Raw genomic sequence first — 13,517 nt, 5'->3', positions numbered from 1 at the left:
TTTTTTTTTGTGTCTGTTACCACTTTTTCTCAGCTCTCACCGAACCGATTTCTTTCAATGATACGTCAAAAGATCACAAATCGTATCTAGTCGAAGACATTACCCTCATAAATTGAAAAATATTCCCTCATTCCCCGTAAATGGGTGAAACCTCCAAAAAAATTACAAATTTAAAAATCGCTAATTTTCGAAATTTTTTCAATTTTTGTTACTTTAAAGTGCCATAACTTTTTGAAAGATGTATGGATCAATATAATTATTTTTTTTGTAGATGCATGATGTCTTTTCCTATCATTTGGTATATTTTTTTTATAAATCTGACTTTTTACTTCCCTACAGGGGGGGATTCAAAATGAAATTAAAGTAAAGCTAATGTAATGTTCTTTATTATGTAAAAAAAAAATTTCGGACTTTATTTTGTCTTCACGGTGAAAATGTCTACCGAATGCTATTATTGTGTGAAAATTCTCGATTTTATTTTTTACATTTTTAACTTTATAATGCTATTACATATTGAAAAGTGTATGGATCAACATTATTTTATTATGAGAAATAATATTTTTTAATAATCCCTTTTTCAATCGACATACTTTATCTTAATCAGGATATTAATAAGGAACTAGCAGTTTATGAAGCTTTTGGAATAATCCACCAATTTTTTAAAATTAAACACTATCTCAAGATTTGGATCGAAGCTTTTTTTTTTTATAGTGATTTTAATCACTGTCAGATATCATTATACTTGATCCAACTATGCCACGTCACCACTGTGCCGNTCATCGGAGAGTGTGCTTAAAAAAATTTTTCCTTATTCATTTCATATAAATTATGTATGTTATTATATCCTAGGTAGGGTGAAATATAAATACGATTCTGATATACACTAACTAAAAATGTTCTTACATACTAAAAGGATTATAAAAAATTATTTCTACATATTTATAATATGTTAAATAAACTGTTATTCTATATATTAATTCATTGAATTCTTCATTCAAAATATGTAGTAATTTATTTTAAAATATTATTTCAATATTAAATATTAATCACTACCAATATTAGATATGAACTATATGTATATAAGTACAAGGCACCGTTTCAGTGGAAGTTCGATGGGCTATGATATATTTAAGAGTTGAAAAAATATATTTTTTGCTTATAAGTTGAATAAAAGTCAAACAATTATGTTGAGGGCCAAAAGAATACATACACACATACTAAAAAAAACCCAGCACGGGGGGGTCGCGGCATAGTGGTGACGTGGCATAGTTGGATCAAGTATAATGATATCTGACAGTGATTAAAATCACTATAAAAAAAAAACGCTTCGATGCAAATCTTTAGATAGTGTTTAATTTTAAAAAATTGGTGGATTATTCCAAAAGCTTCATAAACTGCTAGTTCCTTATTAATATCCTGATTAAGATAAAGTATGTCGAATGAAAAAGGGATTATTAAAAAATAGTATTTCCCATAAAAAAATTATATTGATCAATACACTTTTCAATAAGTTATAGCATTATAAAGTTAAAAATGTAAAAAATAAAATTGAGAATTTTCACACAATAATAGCATTTGGTAGCCATTTTCACCGTGAAGACAAAATAAAGTCCGAAATTTTTTTTTTCACGATAAAGTATATTACATTAGCTTTAATTTAAGATATATATAAAAGTGTCAGACCTTCCGGAACACTTTCAAAAGTTAAGTTGAAAAAATTAATTATTTGTAAAAAAGTTGTCATTTTAAATCCCCCCTCGTGGGCAGGTTCAGGGTTAAATTTATGAAAAAAATATACCAAATGAAAGGTAATAATATCATGCATCTATATAAAAAATTATATTATTATATTATTATTATATGTTCATTTTTGAAAAAGTTACGGCAATTTTTAGTAAAAAAAATTTTGAGAATTTTGAAAATTAGCGATTTTTAAATTTGTAATTTTTTTGGAGGTTTCCCCCATTTACGGGGAACGGGGGAATTTTTTTTAATTTTTGAGGGTAATGTCTTTGACTAGATACGATTTGTGATCTTTTGACGTATCATTGAAAGTAATCGGTTCGGTGAGAGCTGAGAAAAAGTGGTAACAGACAAAAAAACCAATACCTTGTCAGCTTCGCATCGAAGCTAAAATCTGAAGTTATCCAAATTAACCGTTTTTGATGACTGTAATTTTTTGGACTCGTTCTTTTATTGCAGGAATGATGTATTTTCTAATTTTAACGTATTCTTGAGCAATATTACAGTAGGCAGTGCCGAAACTATGTGTTAACTATCCCATTACAAAGCCGGATTTAGGGAAGAGCTGAATGGGCTGCAGCCCAGGGCCCCCCACAAATTTGGTATACATTGGTATCACAAATATAATAACTGTTATTTAATAAGTAAAAAATATATGTCCTTGTTTATGTATAAGGGGCTTCATGTCTTTACTGTTATAATTTATTCACTTGTAAAATAAATAAGAATGAGTAAGAACAATGAAAAGAAATCTTTTATTACATAACGGACACATATAACATGTGTAATAACATAATTAACTTGCAAGAAAAGAAAATATGGTTAACTTATAATCTTATAAACAATATTTGAATTCTTATCACATAAGTTGTTAACTTCAACATTCCTCCTCAACTTATGTAGTTACAATTAAATTAAAATATCAAAATAAAATATACAACTATTTAAAAAAAAAAATTAAATAAAATATCTTGCATAATTAAGTATATCAGTCTCTTATTCCATACCTAATAATATAACTAAATTTCTAAAGGTTATTTTACATAACGATTTAGTTAAAATATCAGCCACTTGTTCCTGAGAACTTTTATAGTTTATTACAATTTGTTTATTCTCAATACTTTCTTTAATAAAACAAAACTTAATATCTATATGTTTAAATCTTTGGTGTTTTCTTGGTTCATATACAATTTGAATTGTTGATTGATTGTCTTCATAAATGACTGTAGGATTCTCTTGCAGAAATCCCATTTCCTCCATTAGCCCTCTTAACCATAAACCTTCAATAACTGCTGATGCTAATGCTGTATATTCAGCTTCGGCAGTAGAAAGGGAAACAGTAGGTTGCTTTTTACTTAACCAACAGACAGTATTTCCATAAATTTATAATAAATAGCCAGTAGTTGATTTTCGATCTTCTAAATCTCCAGCGTAGTCAGCATCACAAAATCCTACAAGTTCTTCTGAATTTTTCTTGGAATATATAAGACAAAGTTTGTCAGTACCTTTTAAATATCTTAGTATTCGTTTTAGATAATTCCAATGTCTATCTGATGGGTTTGCTTGATTCCTACTTAAATATGAAACTGCGTACATGATATCAGGTCTTGTGTATGTAGCTATATACATTAGACTTCCAAGTAGTTCTTTATAAGGTTAATTGGTTGTTTGATGTTCATTTTCTTCTAATGACAATTTATATTCCATAGGAGTATCTATAGGCTTACAATTATTTAAATTAAATTGTTTTAATAGTTGGTTAATATAATGTTGTTAATGAATCTTAACTATCCCTTTTGGTCGATTCCAATCAATGTGTATTCCTAGAAAGAAATTGACATCTCCCATGTCTTCCATTCAGAATTCTTCATCTCTTTTAAATTCATTTTTCATCTGACATACATTTTTTGTAAATCGGATCATACCCCTTTATACAAGGGGGGTCAAAACTTTAAACATGCTTATTGAAATTAGGACATTTCAATTAAATTTTTGAAAGTCTTCCAGAAATAATGATACTTTTATATATATATCTTAAATTAAAGCTTATGTAATATACTTTAATTTAAAAAAAAAAATTTGACCTCTAGATTTGTTTTCATGGTGAAAATGACTACCGTATACAAAATTATGATATTTTTGTGTTAAAATTCTGGGTTTTGTATTTTATTTTATTTTATTTTAAAATACCTGACAAGGGGAGTACAGATTTTTATAAATATTATATAAATAAAAATTTATATAGCATAGAAAGTTAAACTTGTATAAATTTTTTTGCTTTTTGGAGTCGAGAAAAATAATTTTGAAATTTGAACTAGCTTAAATAGCCAATTTTTTCAGGCGACGTTAGCGATATACGGTTGCCGTATCGGTCAAACTTATGTTTTACACGCTTGGGGTACTAGGTTCCAACCCGCGTATGGCAATGAATTTTTTGAATTTTTTTTTATTTCTTTTTAAATTAAAATAGATGTTCAACTGCTTTGATTTTTATCTCTTTTAGATTCAATAACTTCAATAAAGATCAAGGATCCCATCACTGTAGTCGCCCCTGGCGAGAAGAAATTTCTTATTCATATTAAAATTATTTTACTATATTTTAGATTTTAGCTTCGATGCAAAGCTGAGAAGATATTTTTTTGTGACTGTCATTTATTTTCTCTACTCTAACTTGACCTACTTTTTTCAACGATACGTCAAATGACTACAATTCGTATCTAGTTGAAGATCTAGTTGAGCTTCTCTGATAAATTTACAAAAAATAGTAATTATAAAACTTTCTGACTGCATATTAATCTTAATGATACAATTTTTTTAATTCTCATAAAATTTTCTATTTAATGATGTCAATTTCACACTTACCAATTGAGCTAAAAGTTATAGTAAAATAAATTTTTTTTTTTTATAAATATTTACAAAAATCAACTTTAAACGATTAAAAAAATAGGTTAAATATGTCATTTTCCTTATTTTTAACATATTAACAATCAAAATCAGTATTAATTTAAAACAATTTTTTTTTGTTCTTAATTATTTTTTAATAATATTAAAACTTAGAAGTGATATAAAAAGTCTAATTGCACATTTAAAAACATCGCGAAAAGTTGATTTAGAAAAGTATATTTTTGCTTCTGATGAAAGTTCCTTGTAGTCCAGTGCATTTATTTATAGTAACAAAGAGTTTTTATGGAAAAATATTGTATCAAGCCCTTTAAATTATTATACACGTAAAAGTAAAGCAAATATAACTTCTTAATTATTTTTATAATTTCTCCGTATAAATTATAATATTAAATTATTGAATATCAATTTCATACTAAATTTAATAATTATAATTAGTATTTATTGATATATTATATTTTAAAATCAAAGAACTACTAATCAGGATATAATCAAAGAAATAAGAGTTGATGTTGCTTTTGGAATAATCCACCAATTTCTATAAATGAAACACTATCTACAGATTTGCATCGAAGTGTTTCTTATGATAGTGATTTTAATTACTGTCAGATATCATCTATACTTGTCCCATCTATGCCTCGTCTACACTGTGTCTCGACCCCACTGTGCTACCGTTTATTTTTTTATTATAAGCTTTATATACAACTTTTAAAGACCAACAAAATAGGTTAAAAATGATATTATGTCCTAATTATTTTTTTTATTTTTTCCTCGCCATATTTATAATTAGCTGAATTATTCCACGTGTTGGGATGAGTTTTTAAAAAATCACTATTTATATCCAATGCGTCTCACCTGTGCACCCATTGTTTTCCCCGGGGACAATAGATGACGTAATTAGTTATAATTACGTTATAACCCACTCAATTACTTACAGAATAAATATAATTTAAACAATTTTTTTTTTGGTAATCTTTAGTTACACATTATTCTTGAATTATTAACTATGTAATACTTTTTAAATTCATCCTTTATACTTTGTAAGGGTGTCAAATTTGTTTTTTAAATGAGAACACATATTTTGAATTTAATAAAATGTTTGAGTTAATTTAATAGTAAAGTGCATATGAATTTTTAATATAACTTTATTATTTGATAAGATATAACTATTTAAAGTTTCAAATTTTTGAGTTAATATACATATATAATACACGAGGGATTACAAATACAAGTAGCTAATTGGTTTTTCTATGATATCGATATTCGCAGATACACAGTATTTCTTATTAATAGATAAGGTAAGGCACATTGTTGTGAATTTATAAATACATCAACTGGCAATACAGAAAGTATATCTATTGATTGTCTATATCTATTGTGAAAGTATATCTATAAAATTGACAATAAACACTCGGTGTCTGTGACAGCTATCTCATAAAAAACAATGAGCTACCTGTGTTTGTAATCTCTCGTGTATTATGTACTTTAACTCAAAAATTCGAAACTTTAAATAGTTAAATTATACATGTCAAAACTTGATGGGACATCCTATTTATGTACATCAGATTCTGACATGAATTATGTATGTTATTATTAACATACATAATTTTCTAATTTTTTGGGAAGAGACTAAGCCCCCCTCTAGAACTGTTTAGTTACGTTATTGATAAGAGGGTCAACAATTTTTGAACCAATGTATAAATAAAATTTATTTTTTTGTGTAAAATATTTAGAATGAACTTCACTGCTATAAATAGATCTCTGAAATATTTTTTTAACCTAATTAAAATTTAACAATACAATTATTTGAATTACTAATGATAATCTATCTTATCTAAACAATATGATTCACATTTCATTAAATGTTATATCTATTTTTTTAATTAATGAATTTTAATTAAAAGTGTAAATAAGGAGGTTAATGTAATTAAAACTCCTTATAAATTATCTATGGGCCTATGTCTAATTATTCTTATTTTGTTCTAGATGTATTTCACATTCACAAATAGTGGTGGGGAGGTGGAAATAGAAAAAAAAGAGGGCCACCACCGCCCAATAAAAATGAAATAAAGAAAAAATTTAGAGGTGGTAAGTTATTAAAATTTATTTTACATAATGTTCTATTACTATAGTGGCGAGTGGGGTAATTGTTAATTTATATTTTCTCCAGGATTATTTATCAGCTTTTATTTTATTTTAAAAGTCTGGTCCTTATATGTGTTACTATCATTAAATATAACATGAAAATATAATCATGTGTATTGATCATTTAAAATACATTTACAACTACCCCAATTTACCTTAAATTTGGATTAAAAAAAAACTTTAATTGAAAATTTTAATGATTTACACTATTTTTATCAATTTCAGCTTGCAATCATTGTGGCCAAAATAGCCACATAGAAAATTATTGTCACGTAAAAGGTAATAATTTTGTGTAATTCTCACTAGTATACCACCTATTATTTAGTTAGCAAATATTGGGTTATACTTTCAATTAGTTTTTATTTATTTATAATGTTTAATTTTGTCATTATACTTAATTGAGACTAATAATTATTGCTAATTTCAATTATTTTGTTTAGCTGCTGGTCTGCCTCCAGTCGCAAAAATATGCCCCTATTGTGGTCTCCCCGGGCACGGGGAAATGGAGTGTCATGTCAAAGGTAATATTTGTGATATATTTGTTTTTAAATTTAATAACATTCTAAAAGTAATTTTTTCTCATCTAAAAACTGTTTTTTTAATTTTTGTCTTGCTTTAATAATTGACGTAAGCCTAAAGGTTAATGCTGATTTATTTTATGTTTCGTATTTAATAAATGGTATTGTGTCAATTGTTACTAATTTAGTGAACGCATAATTATTTTGTAAATTGTAGTTTTAAGGAATTTATATGTAACATTGTAATTACTAGAAAGTAAGATTATACAGCCAAATACCTTAATTGAAGAAAATATTATGGTATTAATATTTAATGAATAGTGTAAATATAAAAGGGGACTTGACCATCTTCTTGGTTCAATCAGTGAATGTTGCATTATAATTATTATTTTGACTCTTCATTACACTTATCCGCGTGATAGAACTTGGATTTGGAACACCCAGTTCATCACATACTCACGAAGACTACACTAATTAGACAATATTCATAATTGTGATCTATTTTTACCTCAATAATAAATCCTTATTTTTTTAATAAACTTACAGAACGATCAAACGGCGCGCCGTTATCATTCCGCGGGGTTTCTATTGGAATGGCCTGAATAACATAGTACGCCAGTACATAAAATCGTGTGACATGTTCGCGTGTACGATAATAGAAGTCAAGGTTATGTTGTTTCGAATATAGACAACACGAAAATCAAATAATTGAATAACTTTATTAGTCATAAACAATAAAACAAAACGATATTTTGAAAGGATTGTTCTCCCCTCCACGAAAATTATAATTTTCGGTAATCACATCGAAGTTATGGTCATACTTCGCCTTTTTTTGTGTAAAATTGATAATTTATGGGCAACGATTCGGTGTAATCCTTATTCTGTTTAGTTATTTGTTCTTGTTTCGTGATTTCATTCCGTGAGTCCGGGTGTTAACACGTTAAAATAATGTCCAACAGCCAATCGCCGAGTGATTTCGCTTCTCGAGCAAAGGTCCGTTCAGAGGGAGTGCTCTGTTAGCTTGTTCCGAAAACTTTCATTTGAAAAAATTATATTCGAAATACAGCTGTCCCAGTAATTTTGTGGTTTGTCAACCAAAGTTGTACGAAGAACTTTTTACTAACTTACAATTCCCGTCGAAATGTGTCCATGGACAACTTATGTGTTTGTAACCGTTCCAAGACTCGTTGCATGTCGTTAAGATGTTCCTACATACTCACTGAGTAAACCACAATATCATTTAAGTACACATACACGAATTACCGACTTATCAACGCATAACTTCGCTCACCTACCATTGAAAAGTAGCCGGGGCATTTTTAAGGTCAAAGGCATTACTTTAAAATGGTAGAAGCCCATTTGTATGCGGAACGCGGTGAGCGGTCTTGACCCCTGTGTAAAACTGACCTGCCAATGCCATTTTGTGCCAGTGGGGCATTGGATATGTGTTAGATTCTGTTCAAAGATTTAGTCTCCCGTAAATCTGGTGGATCACGCATAATAATCACTGGGATCAATTTTTTTTCTTGGCGAGAACTACGGGAGCTGATCTTGGCGTGGTATTAGGTTCTATAAAACCTTTTTGCTTTAATTCTTACACCTTACGTGTAATAGTATTCTGTTTTTCGCAGTTATAAGGATATGCATTCAAACTAGTCGGAGTTTTCTCTTTTAACCGGATGTCATGTACAATGACTCGAGTCCTTTTGTTCATTGGTTTAACAAATTACTACCATGCAACCCACGGTAAATCATACGACCCGGTTGCTTATGAATTAAGTAGAGCCACCAAAAATTTTGTTGGAAGCTTTAGTTCAATGGCTGGTAGTTAACACGGCCTACGGGTATTGACGGACGGTTATAGAAAGTGTACCGGAAATCGTGTGAAAAAAGAGGCACAGTACGAGATTAGAACCTGCGACCCAAGGCGTCGTATAAACAAACCTTACCACCAGGCCACTGTGCACTTATGATTCAGATTCCGATTTACTTTCATTTAGGTTGATAACATGATATGCGGCTGAGGGAAACACAGTACCGTATTATAGTGGCACACTGTACTTCTTCGGTGCTCCGTTTGTTGTTGCTCTCTTACCGTTCTTGATTGTGTTAGAAGAGGTCGTGATACCTTGTGAAATATTTCCCACAAAGTTTTTCTCTGTTGATTCATTACGATTTGGCTCCTGGTCGGACGTTGAATGATAACCTTGTTCTTTGGGAAAAGTTTTCCGGTAAACAAGTTTACGGGTCAGACCGGAAGTTATTAAGTGAATCTGTGTCTGATTTTCTTCGGTTCTGAGTGATACCAGTGAAAGTCAACTTCTTCGGAAGTTTTACCAGGAAATACTGCGGGACAGTTAACAGCTCACGCGTTATTAGGTCTTGTTCCGAATCTTCCAGGGATTTATTCGGCAAACTATTCTCGGAGAGAGCTGCTTGTAATCCTTGGTCAAAGTTTTGCACTACTCTCCAATATTTCCGAAACTTCTCTCTTTACCGTACATTTCTTCCGTAAACACTCCCCTTTTCCGTCGCATTTTTGGGTTCCTGGTTGGAAACTTCAGTATCAAACAATAAACCAAGCGCTTATGGTATTTTGGGCGATCTAGCTTTTCTTGTCCGGTTTCCCATATTCCGTTGTCGCCGTATTTCTCTCCCACAGTTCAGTTACAGTTGTAGCATCGTGCTGCTACAGACCGGTTATTTCCGGTTTAACAACCTCTTTCCTCGGTGGCGGTTTCTTATTTGAAGCTATTCTCTTCGGTGAAATACTTCTTTTCTTCGGCCAGCCGTTCCAGAGAAAATTTCTCTAAAGTTGCTAGCCAGCTCTATCAGATCTTTCATCTATCTTGGGCGTGAACCGTTTTTTTTTTCTGAAATCGAAGATAGGAGAGGTACTGCCTCGAGTACCCGGCCGCGTTCACGGCGGAGCTCATGCCCGGCGGGGCGTTTCTCGGCGAGCAGGTCGGTGGGCGGCAGTGACGACAGGATACCAGCCGCCACTCCGGACAACGTTCGGTACGCTGAAATTGTTCAGATCGTCGCCCGCCTCAGTACCCAAAACAGAACTTCTCAGTTTTTGGACAAATACTCGAAAGTATACGAACAAACCGAGGACTCATACAGAAGGACCGAGTGTGCTCTACTGACTAAGAATCAACGTCACATCTCCCTCGGCCCTCCTAGATTGGGCATGAGTACCACCAGCCTGTATATAATTTTCTAAGCCCGCACGAGTAATGTGCGGCCTGAACTTTAGACGTTTGTCTATGACAAGGCCCAAATAAGTCATCGAGTCCTTAAGCAGGATCTCCACCCCCAGCACGGCGAGCCGTGGAGGAGTGAACTTGTACCTGTCCGTGAACAAGACCGCTTCGGTCTCATCCAGGGTGAGGATCAGTCCACTCCCCTCCTGCTGGATCCAGGCAGTGATTGTTCTAAGCGCGCAGTTTGCACGAAATCCAGCCTCCTCGGACGAGGTGCCTTCCACTGCCACCAATGAGTCGTCCGCATAGCAGGCGAAGCGCACGTGTGATGGTAACGGAACCTGCGTTTTACCTGTTGCCAGGGGATTTGTTTTCAATATTACCTTCACCTAGGTAGTTGCCTTAACAGACTATGGGGCCCAACCCATTGGTTGGGTTTTTCATAAAAAAAAGTTGTTATTCTGAATCCACCACTGTAGACAGGTTATTAATCAGGTATTCAAAAAAATTATACGTATAATTTCATATATTTATAAAATAAGTAATCAGTGCAATGTTACTATTGATATTATTAAGGTTAGCTTATTAATTAATTTTTAAAATGTCACTTAGCAAATTTTAACAAATGGATATTGTTTTTTTAGCTACTAAGTTACAAATTTATTATGTTGTTATTTTGATATGTCTGATTTAAAATTTTTAAACTTCTAATTATAATATTAAAATACAAAAATTTTTGTATATTTTGCAATAGTGAAAAAAAACAATGCGACTAATTAACATAAAATAACAAATTTTATAAATAAATTAAAAGGCATTATACACCAATTTTTATTCTATTATTGTGAATTCAACTATAGAAGTAAAATATGAATAAAATATTGAAAAAACAAAACATAATAATTGATAATATTAACATAGCTGAACTGGGACACACTTCTCTACTGGACTTCACACAAAAATTATATGATGAGTTATTACAGGAACGCCAAAATAGATCAATATATCAAATTGAAAGAGACCAATTGCAAATATTTTGGGATATAACTAAAAAAAATTTGGTTTCACTGGCATCAGATATGAATTTAATGCAAAATATTGCAGAAGAAAATTTTCAAAAGATCGACAAAGTTGAAAAAAAAAATCGGCAACAAAGACTTCAACTAATCTATGAACATAATATCAATCTAAATAAGGTTCAGTCTGAAAATACACAAATTTTAAAATGTATAGCATTAGATTGTGACCAACAAATTACTGATTTATTCAATATTAATACATCACTAAAAGAAAAAATACTTCAAAATAATATCCAACATACAAATCAAATAAAAACATTAAAAATCAAACATATTGAAGCATTAAAAGATAAAACGAAATGGATGGAATGTCAAATGTCTCAAATAATGGATCGTATAGAAAAACAACGAAACTATATAATTGAAAAAATTACAAAAAAAAATGAAATTGAGTTGGCACAAATAGAAAATATAAAAGAAAAACAAATAAAATTACTTTTAGAACAACATAAGAATGAATTTGAAGATATGCATACATTTTATCAAGAAATTACTATTAGCAACCAATCACTTATAAGTTGTTTAAAAAGAAAATTAGAAACGATAAATGTCAAAAATAATTCATCAGACAAACATCTTAAATTTCTTGAAAAACATAATGAACAACTAAAAGATTTTTTAGAAAAAAATAAGAAAGATAACATTAAATTACAAAAAAAAATGAATTATTATATAAACGATAAAAAAATGTTAAGATATAGAGAAAAACAAATTGATAAATACAAAAAGCGATTAAATGATATAATAATTGAATATGATGCATTGGAAATAAGTTATAAAGAACAAAAACTTGAAAGTTGCACAATGAAAGAAAATTTTATAAAAATCTTATTGAATGTGCAAAAACAATTCAATTTGGAAAAAAAAACATTAGAGTATTACATAAATAAATTCGATCAAATTTTTCGAGAGTTAAGTGAACATCATTTAAATATATATAGTAATGGTGAAATTATTTGCAATTCAACAAAAAATATTGATTTCGACTCTAAAATAAGTAAACAAAAAAGTTTAATTGAAGAGCTTCATAAAAAATTAAATGCTTTATTTAAGACAAATGACATTCTAGTGATTAAGTACAAGGAAACGTTATTAAATTCTTTAGATGAAAATAATAAAAAAATGTTAAATTATATTATTACTTTAAAAATTATATCAGATGGGGACAAGTATAAATATTCCAAACCAGGTGTGGGGGTTGGTAAACGACCTCGCTCCGGATTGGATACGCGCCGCCGTGAATCGTTGCCTCCTTGATGGTGAATTCCCCTCGAGGTGGAAGAAGGTCAGGTTGCTGCTTCTGAGGAAGGGTGACAAGCCCGAGGGTCTCCCATCGTCGTACCGAACGCTCTGCATGTTGAACGACTTGGGGAAGATCCACGAGCGCCTGCTCGTCAACCGTATCGAGGTCCACCTGGCCGAAGTCGGCGGGCTGGCTGAGGGCCAGTTCGGTTTCAGGAGGGGTAGGTCGACGGATGACGCGGCCTCCCTCTTCAGAGATTTGGCCCTCATATATTTTTACAAAGGCATCTGTTTTAAATCCTAATGACATATATGTGTAATCATTTCACTTTAAGACTGAATGTTTTCACGCTATTGTAACGTGACAAAATGTGAATTTTATGATATTGATAGATTACTGTTTTGCTTTGCTAATGGGCGCGCGTACGTTATATCCGGCCGTGTAATCAGAAAACTGTACTGTTGCTGTCAAGGTGAACGCTATACACACAATATTCTTTATCAGTTTAACAATCGTTCCCTATATGACACATACACTGGCCACCACTGTCCATACCTGTATAACTCTAATATTGTTCATATTTTTATCTGTTGTATATTTTGTAAATCGTTAAGCCGATACCCTCTCCCAAACGGGTTCGTCGTCGTTGTGTCTCGCCCGGTGTGTAGAAATTTTTTCGTAG

At 30.9% G+C, this 13,517-nt stretch overlaps 1 protein-coding gene and 1 long non-coding RNA gene across 2 annotated transcripts; both read left to right on the top strand.

Moving 5' to 3' along the window:
* The first annotated feature begins 6,672 nt into the window (after window positions 1-6,672).
* LOC126899852 (uncharacterized) lies at window positions 6,673-7,306 on the top strand. The gene is made up of 3 exons (XR_007702723.1): window positions 6,673-6,732; window positions 7,015-7,068; window positions 7,230-7,306. It is a non-coding gene; the product is annotated as an uncharacterized LOC126899852 (long non-coding RNA).
* Window positions 7,307-8,998: 1,692 nt separating this feature from the next.
* Window positions 8,999-12,126, top strand: LOC126898208 (dynein regulatory complex subunit 4-like; the record flags this gene model as incomplete). The annotated part of the gene is made up of 2 exons (XM_050672149.1): window positions 8,999-9,131; window positions 11,435-12,126. Coding segments are annotated over exons 1-2 (825 nt in total), but the record flags the coding sequence as incomplete, so codon positions are not given.
* Between the last annotated feature and the right edge of the window lie 1,391 nt (window positions 12,127-13,517).

Source organism: Daktulosphaira vitifoliae, unplaced genomic scaffold, assembly GCF_025091365.1.
Source record: "Daktulosphaira vitifoliae isolate Bord-2020 unplaced genomic scaffold, ASM2509136v1 Scaffold_2, whole genome shotgun sequence".
In the NCBI taxonomy this organism is placed as follows: Eukaryota; Metazoa; Arthropoda; class Insecta; order Hemiptera; family Phylloxeridae; genus Daktulosphaira; species Daktulosphaira vitifoliae.
Note: the sequence above shows the minus strand (reverse complement) of the source record. Positions and strands in the feature narration are given on the sequence as shown.